This window comes from Erythrolamprus reginae, chromosome 2 (genome assembly GCF_031021105.1).
Source record: "Erythrolamprus reginae isolate rEryReg1 chromosome 2, rEryReg1.hap1, whole genome shotgun sequence".
NCBI classification, from domain to species: Eukaryota; Metazoa; Chordata; class Lepidosauria; order Squamata; family Dipsadidae; genus Erythrolamprus; species Erythrolamprus reginae.
The window spans coordinates 198689486-198705641 of record NC_091951.1 but is presented as its reverse complement, the minus strand read 5'-3'; the positions used below and the strand labels follow the sequence as shown (position 1 = coordinate 198705641).

General features: G+C 42.7%; 1 protein-coding gene across 1 annotated transcript; it reads right to left on the bottom strand.

The window, feature by feature from the left end:
- Positions 1-4668: 4668 nt before the first annotated feature.
- On the bottom strand, positions 4669-12279 carry LOC139159480 (lysozyme C, milk isozyme-like). Its single transcript, XM_070736797.1, has 4 exons — positions 12147-12279; positions 10755-10901; positions 6610-6688; positions 4669-4794 (listed from the first exon to the last, which is right to left on the bottom strand). Exons 1-4 carry the CDS (start codon positions 12277-12279, stop codon positions 4722-4724), a joined length of 432 nt encoding a protein of 143 aa, XP_070592898.1. The 3' UTR covers positions 4669-4721.
- Between the last annotated feature and the right edge of the window lie 3877 nt (positions 12280-16156).

The following is a 16156-nucleotide window of genomic DNA, read 5'->3' as shown; positions in this document are numbered from 1 at the left end:
CTCTGACCTTGTAGAACAGCCCTGGGCAAGGAGCGGCCTGCCCGCTGTCTGTAACCAGCCTGCCGCCGGAGCCTTTCCAATCCAGGCTAGCCCAGTCACATGCCGGTGCTTGTTGCTGGCTGGATGGGCTTTAACTCTGGGCGGCCCAGGCTCCTCCTCCTCAGTTCCAGGTGAGCAACATTAAAGAAGGGCTGGGCAGGCCTGGGAAGAGCAGGGAGGCCCCCTCCCAGCGCTCTTGACCCTGGAGGCCTTGGCCCGCAGGTAGAAAACAAAGCGGGTTTGTGGCCAGCATCACAAGCTGCCACAGCCCGAATTGGCGCTCGGTCCGCTCCCGCTTCCACAAGAGGTGGTGGCGGTGGGGAGCCTTTGTCTCCTGGCACCCCCCGAGGACCAGCGTGAGGGGGGAATGAGAGAGTGAGCCGGCGGTGGGTGGCAAAGGAAGCTGGCCACTTGCGTCCACCACGCGCATGGGCTGCTTCCTGTGCCCTGCCACCACTGCCTGTCTCCCCAGCCACCTTCTGCATGCTTGCCCGCAGGCCAGCTTTTATGCTCATGCTGGCCACCCACCCGCCAGGGGTGAGAGGAGCCTGGGACGGTTGTCCCCACCAGGCACGTCCCTCCCTTCCCCTCCCCACCCGATTGTGAGGGGTCAGGGGAAGCATGGCCTTGCCGTCGAGACCCCTTTTCAGCACTCAGCTGCCCCGGGAGTGCAGCACTGGTCCTCACCGGAAGAAGTAGCCTGAATGGAGACATAAGCCAGCCACCCTGGTCTCGCCTTGCCGGCAGCACCTCCAAGCCCACATCTCGGCCATGAGGGGAACCTGGGCTGAGGCGGAGATGGCACGGCTGAGCCGGTGGGTGGGTGGGAGCACTCCTTGGGCGAGGCTCTTCAGGCTAGGCTCTTCGTGGGCCTGGAAAGCTCGCTCTCTTTCCCCCACACCGGCCCAGCTGGGCAGGCCAGAGGCTGTGAGGGCATCAGCGTCACCTGGCCCCCCTCATTCCGCCATCACCCCTGCCTTTTCCCGCCTGGGAGCCCCATAAGGGTGGCCTCGTGTTGTGCTTTTGCAGAAGGCTTGCGGGAGAACCTCAGCCAATTCGGCAGATGAAGGAGTGCCTGGTCATACCTGAGTTATTATATTAGTCTGGCCCCCTGAAACCATCCCAATTTTTCATGCGGCCCCATGGCAAAATTAATTGCCCACCGCTGCTGTAGAATCAACTGCCCCCAGAGATCTGCACTATCTCCTCCCTACTGGTCTTTCAAAAAGCTTATAAGACCTGGCTTTCCTGGCAGGCCTGGAATTAGATTGATTGTAAGTATGCCTGGTTTTTTATGATATTGCTGTTTTTATCACCTTGTTGATTTTACTGTTACATTTTTATTGCTTTTTTTTTTTTTTTTTTTTACTATTGTTGTGTTTATGGCTGCTGTTCGCCGCTCTGAGTCTGTTTTGGAATGAGCGGCATATAAATACAATAAATAAATAATCTTTTTATTTTGCATAGCTTTTTGCAGACTCTTCTTTAATTCTCTATATTCTTCTTCCTATTTTTTATAGAGGTTTCTTCTTAGTTTATTTCTCTTACCCATATAAGTCATAATTAGTCCTCTTAAATATGATGTAGCTGTATTCCATACAATTTGCAATGAAGTATTTCACTTTTTATTTTCTTTTTTTTAAAAATCCATTTCTTTTTCTACAAATAGCTAAAATTCCTTTTCATTTAGTGTTTCTTTGTTTAAAGTTTAGCTGATTCTTCTCCTCTATCCTTTCCAAGTTATTATTATCTGGTTATGACCAGCCCAATATACCAGTATCAATATCTATATGTTTTATATTTGATTGTAAATCCAAAGACATCCATAACATGTCTATTCTTGACCACAATGTATGTCTGGAAGAGTAAAATGTGTATTGTTTTTTCCTTGAGAATCTCTCTCTCCATGCATCAAATATATTCAATTCCTCTACCATAATAAAAAACGATTTTGGTAATATTTTCCTTTGTCTCTTATTCTTCTTTGTATTTTTATAGGCCAAGTCAGAAGAAATCACACACACAAATCACCCACACAATTACAATGTACTTTATAATGGTCTCTCACTGGTGCATTCAACCTACATGCTTCTACCACTCATGCATTCTTGATCTTATCCCACCATGAAAATGGTAAGAAGGATACTTCAGGATACCATTTCTGGCAGCAGGAATTGTAATTGTTGGTGGATCTGCAAGCTCTCTAAGCAAGTACGTGTCCTTCCTAGATTTATTTTGTAGTTTGTTCCTCATTCATTGTCTCTATGCGAACAAATCACCCACCCAAATCAAAATATATTACAATGTACTTTATAATGGTCTCTCACTGGTGCATTCAACCTACATGCTTCTACCACTCATGCATTCTTGATCTTATCCCACAATGAAATTGTTAAGAAGGATACTTTAGGATCCCTTTCCGGCTGCACTGAGATTAATTAATTAATTTTATTTATTTATTTATTTTGTCCAATACAAATTGAAAGTTAAAGAGAATAAAACATGTAGTAGTAAATATCAGGAAAGGATAGAAGAAAAGATATGAGAATAGAATACGTCAATATTAGAGGAAAGGATATATGAATGGGAGAAAAGATATATATAAAATATAGGAGAGACAATTGGGCAGACAATTGGAGACACAATTGCCTTCCGTCCTAGCTCTCAGTTCTACATATTAAAGTGAATAGAAACACTCTGACATACAAAGTTTTCTGCTTATTTCAATCAATGTATGATCCTTTCAAAAACTATATGCTGCACACACATTTTGTATCAGGTAAACTATATCTGAACTGAATCCTCCTTGTGTTAGATCCTTCAACAGAATAACTTGGCCCTGAGTTCTCACTAGAATCTGGTGCTGCAAATCCCATTGAATGAGATCTCAAAAAGGATTCTGGATTCTTTCTGGATTGAACTATTATAGGCTGTGAGATTTTGCAGCTGACCCTGCTTAACATTCTCTTAACGCTCTCTACATGGGGCTACCTTTGAAAAGTGTTCGGAAACTTCAGATCGTGCAGAATGCAGCTGAGAGAGCAATCATGGGATTTTCCAAATATGCCCATGTTACACCAACACTCCGCAGTGTCTGCATTGGTTGCCGATCAGTTTCCGGTCACAATTCAAAGTGTTGGTTATGACCTATAAAGCCCTTCATGGCACCGGACTTCTGCTGCACGAATCCCAGTGACCAGTTAGGTCCCACAGAGTGGGTCTTCTCCGGGTCCCGTCAACTAAACAATGCCGCTTGGCGGGACCCAGGGGAAGAGCCTTATCTGTGGCAGCCCCGGCCCTCTGGAACCAACTCCCCCCAGAGATTAGAATTGCCCCCACCCTCCTTGCCTTTCGTAACCTACTTAAACCCCACCTCTGCCACCAGGCATAGGGGAATTGAGATACCCTTTCCCCCTAGGCCTTTACAATTTTATGCATGGTATGTCTGTATGTCTGTTTGGTTTTTATTATAATGGGTTTTTAATTGTTTTTAGTATTGGATTATTATTATATGCTGTCTTATTATTGCTGTTAGCCGCCCCAAGTCTCTGGAGAGGGGCGGCATACAAATCCAATAAATACAAATACAAATCCCCCAAATTAGCCAGGAGTCACCATGGGCTTTTTCTGCCATCTGCTGCTTGGTATTTTGTGAGTACGTTTACTTGAACAGTATTTCTAGCAGCCTTCTCAACTTTCTGCATGTGCAGGTACCACAGTTTGGCCATGATTTGTTGTACACACTTGAACTGAGGATGCACAGAGTAGACTAGATTTAACAGATCAGCATATCTAGGCTATGAGAAGAGATGCGAAAAAGACTTTGGAACAGCAAAATCACAATAATATGATCTGTGTCATTAACCTGCTGATGCTGCTGTCTTGTTTGGATGCTCTGGTAATTGGCAGGTAAACTAATGGGGCTTAAATGGCCATCAAATTCTAAATTCAGACCTCATTTCGAAAGTCAATTGTCAAATGCACAATACTCATTTTATTGAAGTAAGTTTTGGAGATTTTAAAAAGCAAAGTCTTTCCCTCTTTTCCACCCAGAAACCATTTATTTGTTTGTTTGTTTGTTTGTTTGTTTGTTTGTTTGTTTATTTGTTTATTTGTTTATTTGTTTATTTGTTTATTTGCTTATTTGCTTATTTGCTTATTTGCTTATTTGCTTATTTGCTTATTTGCTTATTTGCTTATTTGCTTATTCGCTTATTCGCTTATTTATTACTTACGTACTTACTTACTTACTTATATGCCATTCCTCTCCGAAGACTTAGGGTGGCTTACAACACGTAAGAAAAACAATAGAAACATACTAAATCCAAATTTAAAATCAATTAAATAATCTAAAAAATCCCAAATCTTTAAAACATAGTTCACCTTCACAACCACATATTCTCCACAACACAGTTTTATAGCCAGCTGAAGCAGAGTGTCAAGCTCAGCGGCCCCAGGCTTGCCGGCAAAGGTTTTCAAGAGCAAAGTCTTTCCCTCTCTCCCACCCATTGATTCCTCCCAACCTGTGGAGGACAAGCATAGAATAAAATTGTTCAATATGTTTTTATAAGGAACAATATCATTTCCATTTCCATTATTATTATTTATTACATTTGTATGCCGCCCCTCTCCAAAGACTCCGACGACTCCATCATAGGAGAAGAAAGTGAAATGCAGGAACATCAATCAAAGAGATTGCAGCCTCTGATCCATTTTGACAGATTTTTTCCTCTACAGTTCGCGACCCAGGGCCAACTTTAAAAAAGGAATAAGAATAAAAATAAGCATTGGTACACCAAAATGTACGGTTGTTTCTTTGAAGATTTCAGTTTAATAGGGGAGATTGAGGAATTTTTCAAGTTAGCTAGTCACAACTAACATTCATTCATCTTTCTATTTCATTCAATTATAATTTTCTTCATAGTTTAAATGAATCTCCTTTCGCCCAGGTTTAAATCATTGTTACAGCTAAAATTGTTATTTTTGACTTTTTACTGTATCACCCATTCCCAATAGAAAATTTGGACTTCCATATAACCTTGATAGAATCCATGCAACCCAGATCTGAAGAAAATTAAATTCCAAAGGATTGGATCAGCACTAGAGTATCATAAAATCCTAGCCAAAGTGTGAGAATGCTTCAGAAGAGCATACATCAGAATTACATTTAGTTAACTCAAGGGTTGGCTACACAACATTTTTATGATTTGATTTTAAGTGTTGATTGCAGAATTTTCCATCTCATGGCCTGTTTCTGCAACCTTCATATGTCTTGGAGGCTTCACAAATGTTGTGACAGACGCCGGAATAAACACATGGACCACAGAGCTGGGATCTATGGGTCACTTTATTCATTCAAATCTGGACTTGTAGAGGTAAATCAAATGGGGCAGAACACATGTTGAAAACATTCCTGGGCAACTATGGGTGAAGCTCCTTGCTGAGCAAAGGAATGATGCCCTTGACCTTGACCTTCTTTGCTCTTAGCCATGCCCAAGACATGTGGAAAGGCTCCACCTGGCTTGTCGCCTTTAGGCTTGTGGCAGGTGAGCCCCAAGGGCACCCCTCCCCAATCTCCCAAGCCAAGTAGGCCTTGGGCTCCAGGTGAGGGGCAGCCCAACACCTTCCAAAAGGTGCCCTAAAGGAGACCACACAGTTGCTGCTAGCTCCTTTTTTCTGCCCCATACCCCCTTCCCTAGCGACCAAAGGGATTTAATCCAATTGACCTAGTCCTAGCTAAATAATCCTGCTAAGCACCCCCTAAGCACTCCAATCCCCATCCACCCCAGTGTGGAGTAGGCAAAAAAACAGCTGCAACTTAAATGTGCTGCTGCCTCAAAAAGATTCCTACTCAGCCCCTGCACACAACAAATAATCACACTGAGATAAGGGGAGGGCGAGTGGGTGCCTGTAGCAATGCCAACGAGCCCAATGGAAAGAGAGTGGAAAGCAGTGAGCCTGCCTCTTTATACTGTGGCTCACTGCCCCACTCTCTGGACCCGTCATGCCCCACCCCGAGCCCAACCTTACTCCTGCTGGTAGTGGCTGTGTTGTCCAGCCCCGCCTCAACTATCGGCCCGCCGCAAGCGGCCAACCTTCAATATCTCTCTCTGCTTCTCTTACTACCATGTTGTTTATAGATCCGGTTCTCTAGTCCTAGGGAGCTTGTGCATGGGATCAAAATCCTGATGTTTAAAAGGCTATCTGCCAAATTCTTCTGCAACCAGTCCCTACTGGGTAGTAAACTCCAGAATTTAAAACAGGTAATTGGATATTTTATGTGAAATGCCTGGGAAGGAATAATGATCAGCATCAACAGCCCCTCTCCACCAATCTTAGTCTTGTTTCTTAATCTACCATAATCTACCATTAAACCTGAGTTCAAAATACAAAGCCATAACTAGAATGCATGTGTAAGCAATAAAAATGCATCTTGTCATATTCAGAAAGCATATTTTACCACCAATGCTAAAATTTGCACAATAAAGAAAGACTATTAACTTGTATGATTATAAATTCAGTTGTTACCCAATGTTACAAGTGGAATATATTAATGAGAGATTGACTCACAAGAAAGTTAGCGGCATGTGCTCGCTTGCAATTATCATAGCACAAGCAATGTCATCTGTGATGTCATCATCTGTGAAAGCTGCCGAAAGAGGGAAATTGGAATTGGTCCAACTCCAGATGTTCCAATGTTAGTACACTAATTATATACATCATGCAATACATTCATGTCCTTAGTGATATCATCTACTTTTTGTATAGCAGTGTAGACAATTAATTGCTTTGTCTCATGTACTAACCATGCAGAGTAACAACTCTGAAAAATGTACAGGACCAGTAATTGTTCTGTCGGGCTCTCTGGTAGAATCCTCCCAAAAATTCACAGGTACAAATTTCAGACGCACACACGTTTGAAAATTCAAAACAATGTTCTTTATAATGAAAATTCACTTAAACCAAGCCCTCTTTTGGTATAGCAAAGAGCACTCGTCTCCAAACAAACGGGTAATTTGTACAAGTCCCTTATCAGTTCTGTGATACTTAGCTTGCAGCTGTGAGGCAATTCACAGTTCTTCTTCTTTCACAAAGTGAAACACACTTTGCTCTGGTTTAGTTTCAAAGCAGGGAAAAATCAGCACACAAAAGGTCAAAGTCAGTAAAGCAGTCACGAAACACAACGATCAGATAATCCTTCACAATGGCCAAACCCACAGGCTGCCTCACTAATTACCTCAGCCCCACCCAACCACAGGTGGCCTCATTTTCTTTGATAATAATCTCTCAGTTGTTGTTGCCTATGCATCGCTCTCCGCGTGCGTGGCTGTATCATTAACTCTTGTTCTGAATCCAAGGAGGAGCTAGATAATTGATCTCCTTCTGAGCTGTCTGCCACACTCTCCTCCTCCCTGTCACTCATGTCTTCTTGGTCAGAGGACCCTTCACCAGCAGATTCCACCGGGGGCAAAACAGGCCTGCAGCATGTGGATGGCTCCCCCACATCCACAGTCCTTGGGGCAGGAGCTGGGCCAGAGCTAACTACAACAGTAATCAGTTTCCCCTCTAAACATGAATATGCTGCCTATGCAGACTTAGCATAGGCAGTCTGCATAGGCAGCATATTGAGACAGTCTCATTACACTCTCGGAAAGAAGCGGGAGAAGAATCTCTCACCTGTGTCCATGAACTAGATTTGTCCCACAAAGGGCAGAACATACAGGATCAGGTTCCTTAACTGGGTGGGGTTCAGAAATTGCTGCCCTTAATGTGTTCCTCAGGCAATGTATTGATTACTACAAACCAGAAGATTTTGAGTTCTAGTCTCACCATAGAAATAAAAGCTGGTTGTGTAACTTTGGGCCCATCACATCCTCTCACTTTGGAGATTTAAGTTGTTTTAAAGAAAATAGGATGACCAGGAAGAAGAGATAATAGGTACATACCCAAACTTAAGTTGTTTATAAAAATAATGAAAGTGTAGGATTTTCAAAATTGTTTAGAAAGCCCCGAAGAGATCGTGAGATAGTTAATATGAGTGAAAAAGAAGTATCTCGCCACATATGAGCTTTTTGCTCTTTAGATAATTTTGTGGTGATGTTCTGGGACAGAAATTGAGATATATTTGTGAGAAGGAATTGATTGTTATTGTTATTTATTTATTTTAATGAATTTAATCACTATATGATTACCTATATCCTGTATACATGCATACATGCATACATGCATACATGCATACATACATACATACATACATACATACACACACACACACACACACACACACACACACACACACACACACACACACACACACATATATATATATATATATATATATATATATATATATATATTGTGTCGAATCACCCTGGTGTATTGAAGGAACATCACAGCTCCTATTTTTTCCTCTCGGCCCAACCCAGAGCCATTTCCAACGCAGTTAATTTTATTGATAGCCGACAAGTCTATCTATATGTGTCACATGTTTTTTTGCTGAATTTGAAAATTAAGGGAGACTAGGATAGATCTATTTCGGCCTTATTTTGGCCTCATCAGCTAGCCATACCCACTGGGACTTGAACCTTTGCCTTGTAAGGCAGAGAATTATCCTCTAGGCTACAGTATCCAATCCCTTCAGCTCTGCACCACGGAAGGGTTACATATTTTTGTTTGTAGCCCTTCCCTGGTGCAGAGCTGAAGGGATTGGTTACTGTAGCCTAGAGCAGTGATTTTCAACCTTTCTTGAGCCGCGGCACATTTTTTACATTTACGAAACCCTGGGGCACATTGAGCGGAGGGAGGGTGGGGGCTAAAAAAAGTTTGGACAAAAAAATTCTCTCTCTCTCTTCTTCCCTTTTGCTCTATTTCTCTTTCTCTCCTTTCCTTCTTTCTCCATCCTTCTTTCTCTCTTCTGTCCTTCCTCTCTTTTTTGCTCTCTTTCTCTCTCCCTCCCTACCTCCCTCTATGTCTTTCTCTCTCTCTCCTTCCCTCCCTCTCTTTCTCTCTCTCTATTGCTTTCTTTCTCTTTCTCTCTCTTTCTTTCTTTCTTTCTCTTGTTCTCTTTCTCTCTCTCTTGTTCTCTTTCTCTCTCGCTCTTTCTCTCTCTTGCTTTCTCTCTCTCTCTCTTGCTTTCTTTCTCTTTTGCTTTCTCTCTCTCTCTGAGCTTCGCGGCACACCTGACCATGTCTCACGGCACACTGGTTGAAAAACACTGGCCTAGAGGATAATTCTCTGCCTTACAAGGCAAAGGTTGCAGGTTCAAGTCCCAGTGGGTATGGCTAGCTGATGAGGCCAAAATAAGGCCGAAATAGATCTATCCTAGTCTCCCTTAATTTTCAAATTCAGCAAAAAAACATGTGACACATATAGATAGAATTGTCGGCTATCAATAAAATTAACTGCCTTGGAAATGGCCCTGGGTTGGGCCGAGAGGAAAAAATAGGAGCTGTGATGTTCCTTCAATACACCAGGGTGATTCGACACAAAAATATGTAACCCTTCCCTGGTGCAGAGCTGAAGGGATTGGACACTGTAGCCTAGGGATAATTCTCTGCCTTACAAGGCAAAGGTTGCAGATTCAAGTTCCAGTGGGTATGGCTTTCTCCTTGTGGACTCAGGGCGGCTCATAGAGAAATAAAATAGAGACAATTTCAATAATAAATAATAAAATTTAAAACATTAAAAATGATTTTAAAAGCCCACAATAAAACAGTAAATCATCCTACTTTCATACAATGACAGGTATGTCTTTAATGCGTTCCAAAAGACAAGGAGAGTGGAGGCGTTATGGATCACTGGGGGGGAGTTGGTTCCAGAGGGTCGGGGCTGCAACAGAGAAGGCTCTCCACTGCAAACTCATCAGCTGACATCATTTGGCTGATGAGACCTGGAGGAGGCCGACTCTGTGTGACTTAATTGGTCATGTACGAGGCAGAAGGCCATCTTCGCATTTCCCCCATACAAGGAAGGTCTGAAAAACTCCACAACATTTGGAAATCTTCAGGGAAATTTGGAATAAATTTGATTCTTGTCTTCAAGATATTCCTGGAGTTCTTAATGGTGCATAAAACCATTCTATATGTCCAATGCCATATAGAATTTTATAGGTAATGACCAACACCGTGAACTGCATTTGGAGACTGACCAGTAGCAAGTGCAGCATACGGAGTGCTAAACTCATGTGGGAATACCTAGATATGCCCGACATGGCTCTCCTGGCTGCATGCTGAACTAGCTGATGTCTCTGAATGTTCTTCAAGGGTAGCCCCAAGTAGAGCACATTGCAGTAATCAAGCCTAGAGGTGATGAGGGCATGAGTGACTGTGAGAAGAGACTCCTGGACCAAATAGGCCCGCAACTGGACCTATTTAGAGTAGTTGTGACAGGTTGGGTAGCAAGACACTAAATGAAGAAGGCCAACAGGAAGTAAAGTGGCTACAGAGCAATAGCATTTAGCATTCAGACTTATATATCGCTTCACAGTTCTTTACAGCCTTTTCTAAGCGGTTTACAGAGAGTAAGCATATTGCCCCCAACAATCTGGGTCCTCATTTTACCGACCTTGGAAGGCTGGAAGGCTGGAAGGCTGAGTCAACCTTGATATTATCACCACTGGTATAAAGGCCACAAGGAATGTACTACTGCTTTGTATTGTAGAGCATAAGAACAAGAGAATTTTGAAGTCCCTTAAAGATTTGACATATTTGCCTTACCACTGCAAAGTGTTTGACACCTAGAATACCTTCCAAAGGTCAGGTTTTCGCTACACCACGTTATGCTCTCAATCTGGAAAATCCCATAGGATCTGCCATGCACAGCTTCAGTGTTGAACTTGCTTGCATAATAAGCATAACACATCCCTGGAAGAAAGCAAATGGGCAATGAGCTATAAAAAACTGGTGCTATAAATTTATTTATTTTATTTATGTAATTGGATTTATGTGCCGCCCCTCTCCGAGGACTCAGGGCGGCTCACAGCATGTACAGAAAAACAGGAAACAATAATAACAATCCAATTATACCTTAAAAAACAATCTTAAAATTCTAATTACAAACTATCAATATCATTCATTCAGCAGTCAAACTAAGCATTCATTGGTCAGGGGGGAAGGTCTAAGGAACCCCAGGCCTGGCGGCAAAGATGAGTTTTTAAACTTTCTATTCTGACTTTTTAAAATAGAACATTTATAACAATAAAGCTTAGCAATCTTCTCATCCCCCCCTCCAAGGAAGGTTTGAAGAACTCCAAAACATTTGGAAATCTTCAGGGAAGTTTGGAATAAATCTGATTCTTGTCTTCAAGATATTTTATTTATTTATTTATTTGTTTGTTTGTTTGTTTGTTTATTAGATTTGTATAGACTCTGGGCGGCTATTCCTGGAGTTCTTAATGGTGCATAAAACCATCTCTCCTTTCTTCTCTCTTCCTAACTCTAGCCTTCCAGGAAGAAGGTCCTTTTTCATTGTGCATCTTTTGCCAGTCTGCACATGTAGAAAATTTTCTGTGATAACCTCTTGAATTGCACACTGAATTTAAATGATTTGGTGGAATTTCAAAGCAGTGATAATCCATTATGCCATCAGGCTTGGGGTCACTAGACCCCAGCCTCTGGCCAGTGAATGTGTAGGATGCTGTTGTATGTTTCTGAATATTTGATTTTAAAATGTTTAGCTTTTAAAAACATTTTAAATTAATCTTTTTTGTTAATTGGATTAAGAAGCATTTTATATATTGTATTTTTATTGAAATGTTGTAAGCCACCCCGAGTTCACGGAGAGGGGTGGCATATAAATCCAATTAATAAATAAAATAATTATTCTTAAGAGGGTAAATAAGCTATAATTGTAAAAAGAGAACACAGCAACCAAGATGGTGCAGCCATATCCCACTTCTGAAATTGTCCCAATTAAGCAACAAACCAGAGATCTATCAGCCTCATGAGATGAGAAGAAAGCATATCTCCTCATTCTAAGAACATTGAAAATAAGTTTTCAATTCATTTGATGGGCTGGTTGAACTCATTTTTGAAAAGATCTGCCCCATTTTGCATCCTCTTGCAAAGTTGGATCTTGCTCAGATTGAGAGATAGAGAGAGTCAACTCACATTGGCCCAAGTGGTCCGGATTATAACCCAGCTTGTTTTGTTTCAGCACTGAAGCCAGTTCACATCTGGAAAATATTTTGGCTCCACTGGGTGCAATGAGGAGGAAGAGGAAGGTGAGCACTAATGCCTTCATTGTTGTCGGCTCCTTGGCGAACAATGTCTGACTTCTCCAGGAAAGCTACTGGGTTTTATAGTCATGACTTGAGGAACTGGTACCTCTAGAGAGCTGGCAAACAAAGCACTTATTCCCCTATCTGAAATTAATAGGGAGTGGAGAGGAACAGATTAAAGGGAAGGAAATAATTACCATTTTCAATTTTAAAAGAAGCCAAGCACAACTAATAGAAAGGGCAACTGATGGGAAGGGCATTTTAAGATCCCAGATAGATTCTGGATCAAGGGAATCTGTATGAGGGGTGCCAGAAATCACCATGTGATGGTTTCAACTGTGTGATTGAAGCTCCAACCGTTTTATGTGTTTTACATACGATGTATTTGAAGGAACTGGGGTTTTTCTGAATGGTGACTTCTGCTTCCTTGACTTTATGGATCCCTGCCCTGAAGACATTCTACTCCCCCACCCCACCCCCACCCCCTGTCTCTCTGGGGGACCCGACATTTGGCTGAGATTTCTATTAAGTTTCTATTTCAATACAACTCTGGTTTCACTCTATATTTCTGTTTGTTCATTTGTAATGAAGTTTGTGGAGTAATGCAGCTTATTGAAACAACCCAGTGTGCTGTATTTTATTTCTTGGGCTTATTGCCGTTTTACCCTTCTTACACGAGTCATAAAGTCTTCATCCAATTTCCATGACCATGCGGATGGATTTCATCCATCTGATCTGAAATTGCTGAATTCTGCAACTGGATTCAATAATTTATTCGCAGTATAAATCAGTGCAGTGAACTCTGCATAGGTTGCCTTGGAAGACTATTCAGAATCTATTTGACTCATTGCCAGTCGACTCTGTTATCCAATTGGAGTCAAGGTCCGTCTGGATCTGAGAAATTTTATCAGCCAAAAATGTGTTAAAATCCTCGGGACTGCTCTGTAAGGGTTCCCCAACTCCCTCCTGGTTAAGAAGGGAGCGACAAACCCTAAACAGAGCATAGGGGTGAGATTCCGCTGATGCAATCAAGGTGGCATGATACGTGCATCTTGCCACCTTGAGCACCACTTTGTAAGTCTTAATATGAGCTCTTACAAGTGTTCGATCGGACTTGGATTTACTTTTCCTCCATCGCTTCTCTAGATGTCTCTTCTGGTATTTCAACTCCTGGAGTTCCTCGGTGAACCAAGGAGCTCTCCGGGGTCTAGTGCCACAGAGAGGTCGCAATGGCACAATCTGGTCAAGAGCCTCTGTCGTAGCCTTGTTCCAGGCCATGGCAAGAGACTCTGCCAAACTTTGGACGAGTGAATCGGGTAGAACCCCAAGTGCCCTCTGAAAGCCCTCTGTGTCCATTAGGCATCTGGGGCAGAACCACCTAATCGGTTCCACCTCCCTGCGGAGGAGGATTGGAGCCAAGAAGTCAAGCCGCAGTTTGATATTACAATGCCAATCCATGTATTTTAAAATTTGTGCTAGCTAAAGGACTGGTACCTTTCTATGAGGACAGTGCTTGATAACTGGTTCTAATCAATGTTCCTTGGCATGACTATTGTAAGGAAGCTTTTTGCTGTAGTTGGGTAGATTTGACTCTTAAACAAAATTTATCCATTCATAAATTGATCATGAGCTTTAAGAGCATTTGAATAATTGAAACGAGACTGTGGTTTTTGTGGAAATATGAAATAGTTAATTAGTTGTTGGTTGAAAGAGAATTGCCTCCATAATGGCCTCTACTGCATTAATGAAGCCCTTCCAAATTGCTGACGAGTCGCAGGTTGTGATGGCCCATGCCGGGTGCCCCCATTCTCAGGTGCAACATGGTGTGCCTGGAGGCATAGCTGACCATTTGAATCCTGGCGAGTAATGAAAACATACTTTGATCCATTTCAATGGTTATAGTACCATGTTGTGCCATATAAATACTGTATATTCTATAAAATTTAAAAGGAACTGCTTAGCTTTAGTTCTTTATCTTGTAATGTTTATTTAGCAAAGCATTTATTATTCATTCTACTTGGTCCAGATATTGCTTCTGAAGTTCAACAGTGGTTGAAGACTGAGGACAAATTAACTGTTCTGTTAGTAATCCAGAGACCCCTTTTTATGGGATATTGAATGATGCATTTAATATTAATTATTAGCTCTGGAATAATGAGCTCTTTTACCCTAAATAGCATGAAACAATTTTCCTATGATCTTAAAACGGTTAATATAACAAACAGATTTGTGAATATTTATTCTCTGTAATCACAAAGGCTCTTGATTGTTTGTGATACATTTATCAAACAGTACAATAAAATGCTAATGGTGCAATAAATAAAACAAAATATAGGAAATAAAATCTTACAATGCCAAACAATAAATCAAACAACCTCCCCCCAAACCCTCAAGGTCTCCACCCAAAACCTGCCCCTGGAAAGAGTGGGCCGACGGTGATGAATGGGGATGGCAGGGGGAGGATGGGGATTGTGGCACATGCCGAAATTCACAACTGCCATGTGGGCTGAAGGAAGGCCTTGCGGCTGGTCCCCACCCCTCTCCAGTTTGCCCATGACCCAACCCCCTGACTCACGAGGTCCTGATTGATGGCAGAGGTGAGCGGGTGGGGGACTGTGGCAAGCACTGCAGCTTCCATGCAGATTGAATGAGGGCCTCACAGCTGGACCCCCATTCCTTAGATCGTCCTGAAACTTGGCCCTTCAATGTGTGGCACCCAGGAAATACTTCGGCATGTGGGGGCAATCATTGATGCCCCCACAGCTGCCATGCAGGCCAGATAAAGGCCCCATGGTTGGGCCCTGATGGGGTGTTGATGCAATGTTTGGGGATGGACGCAGCAAATTCCGGGCGGTCCCTGGGAAAACCCCCTTTAATGCTCTAGATAGAGGTGGGACAGGCTGTGATTGAGCTATGTGCTGTCTCCTGGGACCACCTCTCCCCTCCCTCATCTGACCCAGCAATGTTCCAGGTGATTACACCGATCCCGGGAGCTGGGTGCATCAAAGACCTTGCTCGTCAGCTGGGCAGCGGCCACCGAGCCGTCCTGCTGTATGAAGTAGGGAGTCCCATGGGTCAGGGGGGAAGAAATGATCCCAGCTGCCTTCCTCCCCCCTCAAACCTTGTGTTGCCCCCGGTGATCATTGCAATCCCAGGGGCTTGGCGAGGTCGTCCTCCGCAGGGAAAAAGCAAATTCTGGTGTTAATCTCTTCTTCTCTGTGTCGGCTTCTGGAGGTGATCCGGGCAGAAAGGAAGGCCTGGGTGGCAGGCAGGCCCTAAAATTAGGGCGATAGCTCTGCCCATGTCTCCAATACCCCGGCGCAGGATTTCAAGGGCTGCTGGGCAATTTTGCACGCCCGCGCAAGACAGCCCAGCCACAAAACCCGATGTTGGGTGCTGTGCTCGTCCAGCTCCTATGCAAATGCCGGCCTGGCACTAAGGGCGCCCCTCTTCTCAAATGTAGTCCAGAAGTGGGCAGCAGAGGCAGGGCTGGGCATAAATCAGTTAGTTGCCACTTCCTTTGCAAATTCTGGGTGCTATTTTTAATCTACACGAGCCCTACATAGTCACAGGATGCCTGCCAGATTATCTGATCTCAAATAATTATTTGTCTTTTGAGTAAGATCTTACAAGATTGGTATATTTCATCTCTGATCTCATTTTGTAAGATTGTAGAAGAGCTTCTACACTTTGTTAATGGGCTCAGTTCTATGATAGATTTTGTACATTTTCTGAGAAATACAATGGATAAGTAAATAAACAAATCTATTTCAACCAATGAGGTCTGACTAATTTCAGTGTACAGCAGTTAAAATTTCCTCCCTCTTCCTCTTTTTATAAGAGTTTTTTTTCTAGATATTCTTTACATTTTCCAAATAAGAGTGGGCTATACTTATGATC